The sequence below is a fragment of the Phaethon lepturus genome, unplaced genomic scaffold, assembly GCF_000687285.1.
Source record: "Phaethon lepturus isolate BGI_N335 unplaced genomic scaffold, ASM68728v1 scaffold4096, whole genome shotgun sequence".
In the NCBI taxonomy this organism is placed as follows: Eukaryota; Metazoa; Chordata; class Aves; order Phaethontiformes; family Phaethontidae; genus Phaethon; species Phaethon lepturus.
The window spans coordinates 45,426-63,894 of NW_010548143.1; the positions used below are offsets into that span (position 1 = coordinate 45,426).

At 36.9% G+C, this 18,469-nt stretch overlaps 1 protein-coding gene across 1 annotated transcript in view; it reads left to right on the forward strand.

The window, feature by feature from the left end:
- The window catches only part of FBXL13 (F-box and leucine-rich repeat protein 13), a gene marked incomplete at both ends in the record, with an annotated part of 74,377 nt that overhangs the window by 44,247 nt on the left and 11,661 nt on the right, over positions 1-18,469 (forward strand). The window contains 5 exons of the mRNA XM_010289863.1: positions 6,947-7,045; positions 7,694-7,811; positions 7,969-8,131; positions 10,975-11,094; positions 12,247-12,373. Coding sequence (XP_010288165.1) covers positions 6,947-7,045; positions 7,694-7,811; positions 7,969-8,131; positions 10,975-11,094; positions 12,247-12,373 — 627 coding nt within the window. The remainder of the gene's footprint in view (positions 1-6,946; positions 7,046-7,693; positions 7,812-7,968; positions 8,132-10,974; positions 11,095-12,246; positions 12,374-18,469) is intronic.

Below are 18,469 nucleotides of genomic sequence, written 5' to 3' on the forward strand. Positions count from 1 at the left end.
TAAGAAAGAATTCTTTCGCTCCCCCTCCCATTGGATGAACTAAACCAAAGGGAACTTCTGTAAGGCTAAATGTTTCAGAATTAGTTAGAAAAATGTAGTGAAGCTATAGTATAAACAGTTAAATTATGCTAACAAGTGTTCTATAGAACAGAATATATATTCCATAGAATATCTATTTTTTCTGATTTTTCATGTTTACTGTTTTTTCTTTCATTTTAGCATTACAGTTCTTTTTATATGAGTTCTTATATTACCATTACTACTGTAGGATTTGAACGTCTACTTAGAAAGCTCATCTCTAAAATGGGTGATTATGCTACTGATTTTGCAAGTGGCAACTTGAAGACCAGGGCATTTAAATAGCTTATTAAAAGCTAGTTGGGCAGAAAACTGGGAATTAAGCATACATTTTCTAGTCCATTGTCATAAAACAAGGCAATCTTTCCTTTGACTATTATATTAATACATGGAAATAATACCGGATGAATTGTAGGTATGGGATTTTTGCATAAAATATCAGTAATTAAGTTAGTGTCTTTATGACACAGGTGGTAAATATTTTCATTAATGAATTTCAAGATATTTTCCTAAAAATATAGAGATTCTCTTGTGTCCTGCTCAAAAGGTGTCCTATTACACTACTGGTATTCTTAGAGAATTACCTAGAAAGCATAAGATTTCTTGGTCCTGCTTCTGAAGCTGAACAGTATAGCTGGAAAATATTCTGCTATTAGATACAAAACTGAAAAGACAGAAGGGCATAAAGCAATTGCATGTCATTTACTGACATATTAGATTGACATTATACAACTAGAACAGGTTGGGTGAGAGATATTTGCAGTTAAATGAGAAACATGGAGATTTACAAAGAAATTTACTTTATTTTTGGTGCCAACATCTATGTCTGATTTTCAGACTGGAACTATTCTGGCCCGAAATGTGTTAGACCAGTCTATCAATTGCTGTAGTTTACAACAGCTGGATAAGAGATCCCAAGCCACTGGGAAAAATAAATTTGACCCTTTCATTTCTTGACATCCTGCGGTGTTTGTGGGGATGTCAGAGACGCTATTGGCAAATGTATAGGCTTCACCAGTTTTCACCATCTGAGTTCCTCCTGCTCTGGCATCACTCTGAGAATTCTCATTTTGGCAGCTACTGTCAAATTCTGACTTCTTCAGATGTATCAAGCAGCAAAAAATGGGCCATCACTTGGGGAGAAAAAGCTGAGCCACATTCTTTATTTATTGAAGAAGAGGACTCATTGTTTACATTTCCTGAGTACAAACTCATGTAACGGAAGAATACTTTATTATAAGTTACACATGCACTATTCTATGTTTTTAGAAATATGCTAATTCAGGAGTATGTTACTAGAACCTTTTTTTGGACAGTGGAAAATTAAAAGAAAAATAACATGTGGAGGCAAGCCATCAATGTAATGTGCCAAACATCTGAAAGGATGTCACAATTCATTTTATCATTCTCGACAAACACAGAATAAATAAAAAAAGATATCCCCTTGTGCACCACAAGAGTGCTTCCTCAATCCCAAACGCTGATTTTCAAGTTTCTGCACTCACAGTCCATTGACAATACTAGACTTACAGTGTTTCTTCAAAATCCCTTCTGTGCTGCAGACAGCGTTCTGCCTTGCAGGGTGGATTCCACAAGCGCAATAGGTTCAGGGGGGAAAAGGAGTTTTAAAGCAGCACTGTATGTGTAGCAAATAAACCAAAACCTTAATAAACATTCTGTGTATTCCTGTTCCTTGCAATTAAGAAACTATAAAAAAGATGAAAGGAAATGACTTTTGACAATCTTACAAGCATTTCATCATTTCACTACATTTATTTTCTAAATCTATGGGGACAATTCTTTAGTTGTGGTTTGCTCCATGTTTGTTTTGATGTGCTTTCATTTCAGATCACAGTAGACTAGCATACAGTTAAGAAAACCCCCCAAATCAATCATTTAAATGTTAGACTGAAAACTCCTTAGAGACAAGGAATTATATTTCATATATGCTCATTGCATTGGCTTCTGATTCTGTACATGCAAAAAAAAAAACTGTAAGAATGAGTCATGCAAGAAAAGACTGTTTTGCAGAATTTTGTAGGATCTAAGACTCATAATAACCTTCAAAACATCCTCTCTCACATTTGGTTTGAAGAAGGAGGTTTAAGTGGGATTTTACTGATCTGGGGCAAAGAATGCAAGATTAAATTCCATATCTATCCTAACATTGATTCTTGGATCAAGCTGTTCACTCTTGAGGCAATCTATTAAACATTGAAATTCCGAATAAGTTGAGAAAGCAATTGTTCTACTAAAATATGCAAAAAATTTCATATTTCTACACCTTATCTTCAAGAGTACCTGAAGTTTCATAGATAATATGTAGGGGCTTTAGAAAAGAAATTCAAGGTTAAGATTTTGTTGCTCTAGGAATAAAGAAAAATACGACAAATATGTATGATATTGCAACAGCATCTAAATGTTGACTAATTTAATTGAATCTTATCTGAACGCATGTTTCACACTGGAATTTTCTCAACCTGATGGCTGAGATCCATTACCCAGCTTTAAGTTAAAAAACAGTTCAAGTGCAAAATATTTGAAACAATCTGTGCAGGGGGATTATTATCTGCTTCAGTATAATTGTTTATGGCTTGCATGGAGGAAAACACTAAATTGCTGCTATTTGTGGTATCAAATAGCTATGTTAAGCAAACAGTGTTTTTCCAGACAAAGACATTAAAAATCCTTTAGACCTCAGTTAACATTATGCAATCATTACTGAATTCCAGAAGCAGATATGCTACCTTTGTCCCTCAGCATTGTTGAGTTTGATCTGATTACTTGTAACCTACTATCAATCCTTTTGAGGATGGGAATTTAACTTGATTTTAGGCATCTAACCAAAGGTAATGCCTAGAAAATTACCTTAATTTATCTGTATAACAATTAGAGAGGGAGAGAGGTCTCCGGAGATGATTCAGACTTCTTCAGGTCAGACCCATCTTGGGATCTGTCTTGCTCTTTGTTTGCTATAGAGAGATGCCAAGTTTCATAACTGTCTAACATAGACACCTCAGTTGTATTCCTAATTTCAGTGGAGTAAACAAAGGCTTCAGCATTTGCAGTCCTTTTTTAAAATTACCATCAATCTTATTGACATTTTCTTGACTTCTTAGCATTTTTCCTACGTATTTATTTCCCTGATTTTAGTCTTGACTGTGATTCCTCTTTTACGATTATCAGAACAACCTGTAAGCCTCGCAAATATTTATCTTACTGCTCAGTTAAATGGCTAACATTTGCAAAGTCAGGAGCTTAAAACTAGGCTCCAGAGTCTGCATTTAGTTTTTTTCAGTGATATTTTTAAAATCTTGGCCAAAGCATCAAGTAATGCAATGTAACTAAGGTCCATCACTTAATTGTATTTTCATTTGAGTTTTAGGTACATACCACATATGGTACATAGGGATCTTGTATTCCTACTCTCTGTATCTAACTGTGATCACCAGCAGTAGGTACTCTTAACAGCTAACAGTGTGTTCATGGTAAAAAAAAAAATCCCAAGAAGAATTGGCAGCAGCCCCCGTTAAGCTCCACACCCTCCTTTGGTTAGCAGTCACAGGAGTCAGCTGCAGTTGGTTACAACTGATGATGCATTTGAACTGAGTCACACCAAATCTCTTCAGTTTGAACAATAAGCATAGCTGGATATGGCATGTTCTGCACTATCTCAGCTTTTGAGTGTCTGTTCCTTGGGAGCAGAGTTATTCCTTCTCAGTATAGCAAATCTGTTCAGCAGTTACAAGGGGAAATCCTACTGTCATAACAGCTAAAGCATACTCAAAGTGCTTAATCAACTGTGGCTGATTTTTTAGAAGAGTGAAAACCTCAGTCTTCTTTTGAAAAGGCATCATGTTCAGATTATAATGGACACTGTTATTACCATGTATTACAACAAACTGTATGATGCAACATACCCTCTCTTCCCTTGGGAATGGTTTGCTCTTTGTAATATATGGACCAAGAACAAGACTCAATTACCAGAAATTCACCTCTCAAACCGACATTTCTAGGGGGTGATTTGTTTTGCTTTAACATATTAAACTAATTGGTGCATGCTGTAGAAATGTGCTGTCTTCTGTTGTTGCATGGCTTGAGAGCTAACAATGAGGAAGCCTGTTGCAGGGTTAGGTAAACTCTTACTTGAATGAAGTGGTCATGCCATGTTAAAGCAATTAGAGCTTCTTGACCAGCAGAGAATGGAGATTTCCCAATACGTCCCTCAGGCAGCTGCTTGCATGAAGTTCACAATTTAACCTAATCCCTTTCATACAGACAGGAGGTTGTGGGCTGAGGAAACTGGAGATAGGATTACATTGTCCTACGTTACATATACCAATAGTGAGTAGAAAGCCATAGAATTTGGACAACAGAATTTAATATTCTGTCCTGAGAATTAGCACCCGTCTTTCCACGCTGACATTTTACCTTCTGGTGATCCCTAGCAGTTGAAAAGAGGATTGCCCTTGCCATAGTAGCCCTACACTAGTACTGGTTGTTTTGCAATCATTTGGGGTAGGCAAATCCAACCTATCTGTGCTGATGGGTGAGATCCACAGTACTATCTGCAGATCCTCGGTGATGTGTTACCCACATCGACCGCATTCCCAAAGTCACCGTGTCCTTTTGTCCAGCAGACATGTCTCAGTTGGAGGGGGGGTGTGAGAGCCTGGAGTGCACCAAGAGGCCTTACAGGCTCTGACCAGCGTGTGGTTACAAGGCGGTTACCTTTCTGTATAATCCTTTCCTGCAGCCCTCCCTCCTGCCCCCAAGATTTTGCTCTTTTTCCTTCTTCAGCTCCTTCTTGCAGTAGAGCTGGTTCAGAGGAGCCTGATCCAGGCTCACACAGCTGCACCATATCAGACCGGCCCTTGAACACAGGCAGCTGACAGAGGGTAGTTGATGGGATGTGTATCACCATGCTTTACCTGTAAAATATTTCCTGTCGCTATTTTGATGGTAAGGTTTGCATGCTGTTATTCTGCAGGCTGTTAACAGACCCACTGTAGGAAAAACATTCATACTACACTTGCCCTGAGCTCAAACCACGCTGGAATATTTGCATCCACAGTGCTAACAGTGCCAGCGTGTGTCATGAGCCACACCATATTCTGTCTGTCTGGACGTGAGACCTGCACAAACACTTAAAGCCTAAGAACATATTTGACAGACATGTAGCCAGTTCCCCTCTAGTACTGAACCCCCTCGCCCCGCACAGGGGAAGAAGTGCAAAGAGTGCCACAATCCCGTACGAAGGACAGACATTTAACATCAAAATATTTAAAGTTTATAAAGAATCTGTTTAAAAGGCCACTCCAGACTGAAAATAAAGAGCAAGCTAACCTGGCCATAAGTTAAAAGATGGGGCGTTATGCCAGGAAAGAAAAGACAGTCTGCCTTGATTATAACTTGAAGTCAGATACTCGGTTCATGGAGAAAAATCTCACACGCAAAAAGAACCCGAACGTTAAGTTTGCAAAAAGAAGAGCCAGAAACCCACTGTGTGAACCCCCTCACTCAATGCTAGCGTGGAAGGAGAGCAGGCTTCACCCTTGTTTCCACTGATGGGTAGCTGTGGGGAGCAAATGTGCTACAGAGGCTGGAGGCTGCAAGTGCAAGAACTGGAGGTATCTTGTGGTGCACTGATTCCATGGTGACGTGTGATGGGTGATTAGCTGCTGCTTAGCTTCTGGCTTGCTTTTCTGTGACTATCTGCTGTCTGCTAATGGTGTCCACTGTCAGACAACATACCCTAAGCAAACCTCTGTTTTACACTGCCGCTCCCCTTAAGCAATGTAACTAAGCAAATCAGCCTTCTGCAGCAGCTGGAGAGGTGGGGCACAGCAAGAATCCCTCCCAGTATTCTTTATCTTTGAAGTTTCCTCCTTTGGATTCTTGTCTCCTCGGGCCTTATTTGGTACCCAGGAGAACATGCCAGACTGCTTTTTTTTGCAGATGTTTTTCAAACGAGTTCCTGGAGCAGAGCACAGCTGTGGTCTGAGCTGCACAGGAGTATTATATTATAGAACTTCAAAACTCTGGGAAATAGCGAGATCTCTGCATGCAAATATCAGGGGGACTATTTCATGGGGAGGAAGGGTTCACATCCATGTTGTCTGTAGAACACGGGACTAAAAGGAAACTGTCCTATACTTTACACAGGATTTATATGTCAAAGGAACTACTTTGTATGCACAAGAGTGAACGGACATCTATTGAATTTGGACAGTTGAAGAATTGACTCCCTGGAGTCACTCCCTGGGGTGAAAAGGGAATAAACTGAATTAACAGATCCATCTGTCCATTCACACTTTCACTGAATATTGCTCTGCTGGAGTATGCAGAGTTGGTGTTGCGGTCCTACATGGACAAGGATTTTGTAAACAAGCTCTATGTTATTGTGATTGCGTAGGATCTTTCTTTGTACCCTGTCGGAATTTAGCACACATTTTACTATGGATCTAGAAAAAACAATGAAGATATTTTACCACGTTCAAACCTTGCTTCAAACTAGACGTGAGCATCTGCCATGTGTGAATACCTCATAAGGCTGGAAGAACAAAGGTAGAAGGATGTGACATTCATTGCTATAAATGGTGTTGACTCTAGAAATGGTTGTACCTTACTCTTGCTTGCTTAGTAGACACATTTTTGGAACAGATCCTGGATTTGGATTATGTTGTTAAAATTTCAGAATAATATGTATACCTCATGTGTCCGTTTTTCTTTTAATGGGATTAATGCATTTCTTGTTTTAGTGAGCATCTAGGTACCCATGATTTTAAAGTACTGAAAAGATCTCAAGCCTTTCCTGTATTGTTTTTGTTAGTCTTGCTAAGATATAAATATTTTATTTCTTACTTAGATTTCAGTTGATGGCTTCAGAAATATTGCCAATGGCTGCAGTAGGATTCAAGATTTGCTAATCAACAAAATGCCTACTCTTACAGACAGATGTATTCAAGTAAGAAATTGAGAAGAAATCTGGACTTTGAGAAACGTTCTGATGTTGGAACTGGGTTATCCACTCAACTGACTTTAAAGAAAGTTATGCAGATACAATTTAAGAGGAAAATTTCTCTCCTAAAACATTTTTAGAACTATTATCTAATTATGTTTATAAATCTTGCTCACTTGCAGTCACTTTCAGAAAATTGCTGTTGTCTTGTCTTCTTTTGCTACATGGGTATGGCTGAATTAAGGCCTTCCAGTTTATAAATGAGAGTTTTTCAGTTTTTTCAGTGTTAAAGCAAATATAATATATGGGAACAGCATTCTGCTACTGATTTGGCCCATCAAAAAAGAATTCCCAGTCTTCTGCAAAAGTGACTGTTAACTAGATGACTGTCTGGGGCGTCTGCCATACTTCATGTCTCCAGTTACTTCTTTTCCTTGGGTTCCCAAGAATGATAAATACATGGAGAATTTCACTTGCTTATATACCACTTACTGTCTAGAAGTTACTGTTAAAACGGATTATAACTATTAGTTTGAAACTGTAACATTTGGTATTATATGCAAAATATTTGCTGATCTTTTGTTATGTTACAGCATATGAATATATGAATGTTTTTGAATATGAATCTTTTACTTTGCCTTTTTCCCTTCAAAGGCTCTGGTTGAAAAGTGCCAGCAGATAATGTCTGTTGTCTTTCTTGATTCTCCACATCTTTCTGATACAACTTTTAAAGCCCTTGCTGAATGTAAACTCATCAAGGTCAGCATTGAAGGTTAGTATAATAATTCACAAAATTATTAGGATGATGTATTTTAAAATCCAGATAATTTGAAATAAATAAGAGTGAGTCAACTGATTTCAGTGGGTACTTGGATTAGGCCCTTAATGTATGTCAGGTGTGTAACTTACATCTTTATCTGTTTCAACAGGGAATAACCAAATTACTGATTTAAGTCTCAAGTTGATGAGTAAATGCTGCCCATACATCAGGCACATTCATGTGGCTGATTGCCAGAAGATTACAGATGCTGGTCTTAAGATGATTTCATCCATGAAGCATATTCTTGTACTGAATGTAGCAGACTGCATAAGGTACTATATCACATCCAGATTTCTGTAAGCCACTGTAAAGGAATTTTAGTAAAGTTAATTATATTCATAATAAGTCCTGTTAGCACAGCTTTCAGTTTTAAAAATAAATTCTTAGAATGTTAATACATGTATCTTACTATTTTATACAAGTACTTTTTTGTTCCTATATCATGTTTTCAAAAATCCATTAATTATTACTCCAGTTCAAGAAAAAAAAATCAACTGCAGATGTAATATTACTTAATAGCCATGGCATATTTTAATGCTGGAATGTGCCTCTGAAGGAGATGAAAATGATAATCAAAGACAGTGGCAGTGCCACAACTCTGTTAAAATTTGGATATAATTTAATTTAATGAATATTAAAACAGCTATAACTATATAGTACTAAGATATAAACAAACCTGCCAATTTTTTAGAATTGCAAAGACAACATTGTAATTTATGTTGTGGAGGAAGGATATGTTTTATGTGAAGCCTGTTTTCCTCTTCAGGTGTGTCATGTATCAGTAGAAACAAGGCAAACGAAAGGGCTTCCAAAGCTGCATGCTTGTTCCCTGTTTTGTGACATGGCAATGGAGTCAAGGATGGGAGGGCACATGGAGGGCAAAACCTCCAAACATTTCAAAATCAACAGACATAAAAAATAAGACAAAGAAGCTAGAATTGCTGCTTATCTTAAAATTTCTGACATCATGTGAAGTTTTAGGGGTTTTGCTTTAATGTGTAACTAAAGTACTTTTTGTGCTTGTTGATGCCGTATAAAAATCTGATAACATGGCATGTAGATGCGCTGAGAAGTGCTGGAGTCATACCATGACATCATGTTGATAGTTCAGCTGGGCAGATGGGACAGCTGCCTGCATTTTCTGGTTTAACGTTTAGAAGGCTGAATTTTCCAGTCTGTTAGCCAAATCTTGGGCTGTGAGTGTGTTTGCACATGTGTCTGCTGTCTCTACTGCTAAAGAATTGCTGAATTACCTTAACAAAACTTCTTAAGCAATTGTAAAGCTATTGTAAAATCCTACTGATCTCATTGCTTTTGCAGACACTTGTAAAAGTTTCAGCATTAACAAAGTTATAGACTGTAACGCATCTAAACTTGGTAAGAGTTTATCTCAAGAGATATGAATCTACAAAAGGGGAATTGTTAGTATTTATGTTTCTCTTATTTGGACAGTGTGTTGCTATAAAAGTTCACATGGTGAGTTGGAAACGTTTAGGAATTTCTCATAGAAATCAAGGGAAGTGCCATACTGGTGGTAGAATCTTAAGAACAGATTTTGAAATGCTTAGCCATCTTGGCGCTTTTAATCCCTTTTGTTTTTTTTAATTGACATTTTATCTCAGTCTAAGAGAGTCTAAGTTTTCTTAGTCTTTTGGAACTTTTTTTTGAGAAATGAAAGGGTCACGAAGAGCAAATCTGACAATTTAGAATTCTTAAATTACAGGAGGGAATTGACTACATGTGAAAAATGAAGAAAGAAATTTCATTGCTCATGATTATTAGAATTAAGAAATAATGGAGATGTGAGTAAAAAGGTGTCTAAAAATGGACACAGGCCATGTGGTAGCTCATACCCTTGACAACATTTTCCCTGTTTAAGGATGTTATCTTCCTGTCTGATAAAGCAGTGTGTTCTTATACAGTTAATCAGCTGACTAGGGAAACTTAGCATGTATATTCACAGCACAATTATTTCAAAAGTTATAATGTCGCTGTTTCATCCCTCAAACCCAGTGTGGTTACAGAATATCTTTTCTTTTTACTTCAGTTGACTGCATTGCCAGGCTCTGCATTCCTTGCAGACTTAATTATTCTGAAGGTATATTTCTTAAATTTATCTATCTTGAATGAAAAACAACTGCACTGTGAAATATATCAAAACTACCACAGTGGCTGAATTATTGCAGAGTGATCACTTTAACACTTTATGAATTGTCACTTCCTCTGTAGCTTGTGGTCACACAATGAGGCTTTGTGCAGGTTATCATTACCCATATGTTTCTAGGACTTTGGGATTTGCAGTGATTCTTTGTGCTGCAACAAACCGTACAAGCCAAAATACAACTCTGTCCTATGGAATTCTGGGATTAATTTTTTATTTGTCATGGAACACAGAAGAAATACTGGGAATACACTGAAAAGCTAAGTGTACAAGTAATGTTAAACATATCAGAGAGATGAACTGTATTGAAACACTTACCCAAGTTGTAGTCAGCTCTCCAACCCTCTCAACTTGGCTGAATGATTTTCAATCTATATCTACTTAATTTTTATAACCTTTGTGTATAAGTTAGCCATTCATGTATAAGATATGCAATTCATTAAGTGAAACACTCCGAGGAAGAACTCATGTTAACTCTTCATGCATGTGTACATGTACAGAACAGCTACTACATACATGTACTACCTGAGACTTTTGCTTCTGTGCTAGAAGATAATTTTTCCTTTAGATTATTTCAGATTCTTAAATTAACAAAGACATTAAAATAAATATTACTCTAAAATGTCTAAGGTCCTGATTCTTTCTAGATATGTTTTCCAATCTCTGCTTTTGGAATGCTATCATACCCGAGTGTTGGAACTAATGGAAGTTCTCATAATCTCCATCAGACTTGTTTTCAGAAAGTTCTGGTTTTCAGCAGTTCCAAAGAGCAGCATCTTTCTAATTGAGCTATTAGTTATTCTTACTCCTTTTTGGGTTTAAAAGGCTATTTAAAAAATCCCATTAGTAATTTCTGCTTACCTACAATGCAGGATGCTGAGTGTAAATTGTAAATTGCCTTGTATGGTGTAGGAAAAATATATATTATAAATATTGCCTGCGTTTCTTTTTTAGAATCAGTGATGGAGGCGTAAGACCATTTGCACAAGGTTCTTCAGGAGCTAAGCTGAGAGAGCTGAATTTGACTAATTGTATTCGTGTAACTGATGCTTCTGTCACAGACATAGCACAAAGGTACCATAGTCCAATACAATATTTTTCTAGTGTGGTTAGACTTTCAGTGTAGTGTTAAAGTTCTTAATATGTTAATAAATGGATAAAATTACACAGCCAATTGTGTACAGAAAATTGTACTGGATAAACGACTGGTCCTTTCTGGCACTGTGAATCTCTTAAAAAATGTTCCATTATATAAAGGTGAATTCATCAATATAAATATGGAAACCTGAGAAGTCATAATTTTAGGGGGAAAAAAAAAGCGCTTAAATGATGTTTGTCAGTGACAAAATTGCATTAAAAGATTAGCATGTATGTCACATTTTTGTAAACTCAATAAATACTCATGTCTGCACAAACAAAAAGCACTCTATTTCTAAACCTCTTCAATTGCAGTTCCTCAGAAGGAGTATTGATATTGGCAATTAAAAAATAATTTTTAAATATCCAGAGAAGATTGGGGTCGGTTTTTCCGCTCCTTACTTGATCTCTCAGCAGGCCCCTGTTTATGCTTTTGTAACAGAAGTTGTGGATAAGTGCAGCACGCTTGCTGGTCAGCTGGGGAATGCCGTCTCCCTTTTACTGACGGGGCGTTCCCCCTCAGGCTCTGAACGCACTGCTTGAGCAGCCACATTTCTTAGGTCTTGTGGTTTGGTTACGGGAAGATACAGCTTTTACGGTGCTTATTTATGCAGTAAAATTCAGTTTTCCATGTGTGGTCAGTGAATGCTGCTTTGCAGAACCTGGCAACATCTTTATTTGCTGTGTACCGTTATTAGCAGAGCTGTAGCTGGGGGTGGGTGCAGCCATGGGGTCCTGAATTCCGTCGTTGCAGTGAGCTTTGAAGCTCCTGTGCAAGATACGAGAGGTTTGGAGATGGGGAAAAGTCAAGCATCAAACTAATTAAATATTTTTATGTAATAGAGCTCCTTGATTTCCGTATTTTGATTTAATTTGATTGCTGTTCATGGTTTGAAGTATTTGTGATGCTTATGCATTATGAGTGGAATTCTTGGAAGTGTAAGTAAGGTAGGTATCAAAAGTCTAGAGTGCTTATTTTCCTAGATCCCCTGGAAAAAATTTATCAAGGATGGTTACAAAACATATCTGCTATACTACTTCTGTAATGAAAGTGGAAAGCTGAAATTTCTGGTTTTTTATTTGATTTAGATGTCATGAATTGACCTATCTAAATCTGCGTTACTGTGAAAATGTGACTGATGCTGGAATTGAAGCCTTGGGAAATATGTTGTCATTGATATCCATTGACATCTCTGGAACCAGCGTCTCAGATACGGTATATATATATGATTAAAGAATGAAGCACGTGTTTACTATTTGTCTAGGTTTTCTGAAAAAAAAAGCAATAAAAATCCATTCACTTAAAAACCTGCATGGATATGAAGCAGTGGAGTTGCAGTGTCGTTAAAACGTATTTTAGAAATGTTTGTAGTACAGTATTAACCCATGTATATGCAGTAACCAATAAAAGGTCATTCTTAAGTTGGACAATCCTTGCATTTGAAAGAGAAACAGAGACTGTCAGAAAGAGGAGGTCTGGCAGCTGTGAAGCTGCTCTGAAAAGAATATTTATTAAGCAGATTTTTTTTTGCTCCAGGATGATTAGGCCTGCGGAAAACTGAAAAATTGGTATTTTTAACTCTTAAATTTGTAAAAATTATATTTTCCATGAACTAGATTTTATGGTGAAAAATCCTGAAGGCTAGCTCTAGCAGAGGCACTGCTTTACACTGTGGTCTCGAAAGTGATTGCTAGTGAAAGAATTACTACCAAGCTGTGTCCAATTTGTCAAGTCGCTAAGACCCTGAAAAGCAAAACAGTGTGTGTGGGAGCGAGGTGGAACGTCGCAGGTCTCCATGTTGGATACTCGCGGCAGGTCCCGCCTGGCGCGCGGGGTTCAGAGCCAGTTCTGCTCTTTCTTTTCCTTGTGGGGCAAAGTCTTTTCGCTGAACACAGAAACCTAGGAGAAACCTTGTAAAGAAAACTCGCCATAGAGACTATTCACTCAGTCACTGTTCAGACAGAATTCTGATCAAGAGCTTTATTATTTGGCTCTCACACAGTTTGTGCAAAAGTAATTAGAATGTGAAAAAGTAACTAAAATGCCTGTATCTTTTATGGAGGCCTGAAAATAACAAACAAAATTAAGCTAAAATTAAGTTAAAAAGAGGGTTGGGAAATCCGAGAAGACTTCATTTAATGTGATCATTTAAAATATCATAAAATTATATCTGAATGAAATTTATAATGCCTTGAATTACAGTCCCACAGCATTTCAACATAAATGTATTCTTTCTTCTTGCCTGCCACAGCTAGTCTTTTAAAACGCTACGTTGCTTCGTACTCTAGTTTTCGCATAGCACAACCCGTGACCTCGGCAATAAGCCAAGCTCTTTTGCTTACACAGCATTTCTAAGGCTTTCGGTTCCTCCCCTCCCACAAGACAGATAAATTAGGCTGAAAATTGACCATTTATCGTTTTTGTAAGTTCTGATTTGATTGCTAATACTAGCTACAAAACTGTTACGGGTTTTGCTGTTTGCTGTATTTAAGTATATAACATTCATGCTTGTATAATAAATACATTTTCTGATCTTACAACATTATTTGATAAAAGGAAATCTAGCAGTCTACTTTGTAAAAGCTCCGATTTGTATGCTTTGACTTTATATTATGCATTTTATTAGCACATAGATGATACTGTATTAAGATCTCTTTCAATTTAGACCTTGTAAGTGTTGCTTTAAAAATGTAGCAGAGAGCACAATGTTTTATGTGCAGTAACCAACACCATTTCACTATGCTGAAAAATTGTAAGGCTCATATGCTTTCCTGTAGTCTGTGCAGTAGATCTCTGTTGCTTTTGCTGTCTTGCTGTTTCATGTGAAAAATGTAGAATGTGCAACATAAATTTGCACTACACAAGAGAATTTTCCTTTCTGTTTTTCCAAATGACAGCAGAATCATTCTGCCCATCAAAGCGGAACAGAATTTACTGCAATAAGAATGGCACATACTTAAGGGAAGGATAGGGGAGAAACGATAAAGTAGAGTCAGATTTTCTTACAGATTTATCTCTCAGGTATGACTGACAATCAAAATGGAAAGTTTTTTTCCACTGTTGGTACTTTCCTTTTCTGTAGTTACTCTGGTGCCCAATAAGTCAATGATCCTATTGAGATCTGTCTTTCATTCAGGGAGTTTGTTGCATTTGGAAGGAATGTATTGACTCTTAGAATTGTCCCTGACAAGAGCTCTTGTTAATAAAAAGAAATAAATCACAGTACCCTGTACACTCACAGTAATTAAAACATGTAGCACTGAGAAGTACTTTAAAAGTCTGTCTCATGTTTCAAGAAGTTTATTATCATTGTCCTGAGTCTACTCATCAACAGAAAGACTGGAAATTTAATAAAAATAATTGTGGCATATATTCAGATTTTGGTATTGTGTAGGAAGTTATGCATTTTACACAGAGAGAAAATGCCTAGGCAAACTTCTAAACACAAGCTAGAATAAGGCAAGTAATTTAAGTTGTATGTGTGCGTAACTGTCTTGCTAAATAAGTCAAAGACCAGTCATTAAAAAAAAAATATCATCCAATGAAGAGAATGTCAACTTTATGCGTACGAGACTGAAGAAATTACTATACTTTGCTCATTAGGGCTTTGGCTATATTGGTCTTACTCATAAAATATATAACATTAAATAAAAAAGCCCCACAATTACATTTTAAATATGAATTTATTCACTCAGTTATTTTAGCATTCATCCTTTTACGTTTCAGAAAATATTTCCTCTTTATTCAAAATCTTTTTTTTAAATAAATGGCACACATTTTTATGTCTAAACAACTTTTTTTAATAGTGGGAAGGACATTTGTTCTTTTTTGTCATTCCTGAAGTACTAGAAATTGGTTTCTTAGAGTTACAAACAACTTAAAAGACTTAGAAGTGAAAAGATTTGCAACTTAGTGACAGCATTTCTTTAAAAAAAGAAAATGCAATGACAGATCAAAGATTTTGAGTTCTTTGAAAAAACTGCCTTTAAATTCTTTGAGAAAACTCCCTTTTTTCCAAGCTAGCCTCCCATCTCTCATTGTTTTCTCTCACGTTTTGATCTTCCAAACTCCCTGGAGTGGACCATAGTGTTTTAAATCATGAGTATGGTGAACATGTTCATGAATGCATAGATAATATCACAAGTCATTTTAGACATCACTGTAAAGGTGCTTACAATATGTGCAAGGTGTTTAAGCTTCTATTTTGGAGCTGGAAACATTAGCATTTAGGGCCAAAACCTATTTGCCTTTCTTCTAAGAGCAGACTCAGTGGCAATGCTTCCATGAATTAGAGAAGCGGTTTTAGTTATAAGCTTTATTCTCACACTCTCCGTATTTTTGTTAAAATGTCTTGAACTTTTTCTGATGTCTATATGATGCAGCTTTGGCAGCTTTGCTCCAAGTCTGAGGGTCTGACAGCGTGCAGCTGCCCAGCTTTCCTTGTCCCGACACAAGCTGCTGATGCATATGCCCTGGACCACCCATCTTCCTGGGGCATAAAAAAGAAATTAAGTATAGAATTGTGTGGATATTTGAAGAAAGTGTCTTAAGTCAAGCAGGATTTAGACAGAAAAAGCATAGCAAAGAATAATAAAAGGAATTGTTAAAGAAATTTAGTTGACTCCTGAGTTATGTAGAGCATCCAGCAACAAAAACAGTAGATGCCGTGACATAGACTCAGGGAAGTTTAATATCAGTGGTGAATTATATGCGGTGTAATAATGAGAGAGAAAAAAATAGCCTTCAACATAAAAAATAGGTAAAATACTTTAAAAACAAGAAGAATCCTGATACATTTCTGAAATCAAAGATAAAAAGGAAATATGAAGTATCCAGAGAAATATTCTTTGCTTCTGCATTGTCTTCTGTGATGACTGTCATGCATGAAATTCTGTCTCGTAATAATCTAAGGCCCCATCCTCTCTACTGGCTGAAGTGCCTCCTCAAGAATTACCTGGCATCAAGTCAGCTAATCATGCACAGATTTTTTACATGCTATGTGTAGTTACTCTTTAAAGTTGAGGATAACTGGTAATCATTGGGAACTCTGGAGCAGTGGTTATATGTATAAACAGTTAGCTCAACTTTCTTTTCTTATGTGCTTTACTTAATGATCTTCAGATCCTGGCTGGTCCTGACGGCCAGGCTGCACTGTAAATATTTACTAATATTTTAATAATAAGTTTCTAAAGAGGGAAAAAAACCAAAACCAAAAGTGGCATTTTGGCTTTCCACAGTTATCTAGAGTAACTTCTTTGTGCTCTTTGCAACCTACGGTGACTCGAATCCATAGCCCAGCTCCACATTTTGGTCTGTTAGAAAATTAGGCCAGTAGGACTGAGGAAGAGCCTCACAAAGGTTAGGAAGCAAGTATTAGCAGGTCTAATAATAATAATTGCAACAGACTGCAAATTAATTAGTTGCATTTGATTTCCGAAGGAAAGGATGTCACCAATCACACACATTCCCAAAGCAGGGGAAAGGAAATGTTAAAATATATTGAAGTGGGCTCCAAATTCAGATGCTAGCACTCTAGTTTGGTTGGGAGAGAAAGAGAGAATTTGAACTGGAGACTTAGAAACTTAACTCTGCATAAAAATAGGAAATACTAACACAGAGAGTCATTAAAATTGATGCCAGATGTGCTAACACCTTGAGTCCCAATGCAAATCAGTAGGAATTAAAGGTGCTTAACAATGTTGAAAATTTGGCTCGATATTTTTACAGGACGTTTTGTTACAATGGAAGCCCTGTTGTCTGGACTTAGTGTCAAGAAGCATTGGCAACCGTATTTTGTATGTTACGATCTGGTCTAACCCCAAATGGTGTTAGGTACACAAATTAAATTTTATGGCATGCATTATACACGGAGTAATACGGGGCAACTTCTGCACTGCAATAGGAGAATGTCTCTACAGTTCCTGTAAACTGATCTGACCCACCTTTATATTAGCTCGAGCATTGGAAACGGTATAGCAGCATTTGCTTGAGGACTTACCAATTTTCCAGAAGGTTTTTTCTATCTGAAATTGAACTGTGTTCTGCCCCATAAGTATTTTTATTAGCAAAAGATTGCTGCATGATAGCAGTTACATTCTTCTCTTCTAGTAAGTGTTTGATCCATGAAACTGGTGCCTGACTGCGGCTAATCTGTGCAGGAATCTGAGCATTTTAGAGGATAAGGTGAGTCATTGCATATTAAATGGCTCAGAAATGGAAGGTGGGAGATACCTCTTAAGAGCTGTCTTCCAAGATTGGAGTCACTTTGAGGTCAATCTGTTTGGTTTGGGGTATGCACAGGAAGGAACATCTGTATATCTCTGGTACGTCAAGATACATTACAGATGCTGAGCTTTCAGGTTACAAAGAGATACGTGAACAGAAATCTCAGGAGAAGTTTAAAACAGCGTAGCACATGGTTATTGTTAGCGAGAGGCGGTGTGTTCATTGCAGTCTGCAGCTGAAAGGCAGAGATTTGCAGCTTGTGAATATAAATAATAAAGAGTTGTTCTTTGGTATGCCGTAGACTCAGACGACTTTTGTCTCTAGCAAATGAAGCCCAACTCACCAGCTGATACAGTTGATACTAATTTTCTCATCTACAAAAGCCACAGTGAAATAATAACAAGTGATGTTCTGCAACTGTTTGTAGGCCTCACGTAATAACGTAAATGAAACAGAATAAAAATGTAAAAATTGCTTTGAAAAAAAACAGCTGTTGGAGAGGAATAAGAAGTTTCTTTTAAAGTTATTTTCTAAATGGAAGTGGTAATATACATGCTATACAAGAGATGCAGGACAAAGTCTTCCCTTTCCCTGTGGCAACAGAAGATGGATCCAAGATATATGGGGTGATTTCTTTATGTTAAAGAGGAAATACATTTTTGGAGGCACACAGAGTGGGTGATCCTCGTCTGTACGCTGCACAGTATCTCTTTTGCTGGCATCTATTTCCAAGGTTTCCAATGAGAATATGATAGCTCTGGCCATATCTTTCAAAAATGTCTGGAGGCTTAGTATAGAACATAAAAGTCTCTAGAAATAGGTCAGTATCCTGGATGGGGATCCGTGATGTTATTTATCAGGGAATACTACTGAATAAATCAAGAAGTCTAATAAAACAAGTGATAAGAGGCTCCTTTGTATACATGTTAGATAAAAAAAAAATAGTTAAAAATTTCATATAGATTAGACTACCTGTGTAGAGCTTGTTTGAAGAGGTTTATTTTTGGAAATTTAGAAGTTTCATAGTTTTTCTATGTAATAGACAGTTCCTAGTGACATTCCTTGTCTTCCATGTCTTCACTCTTT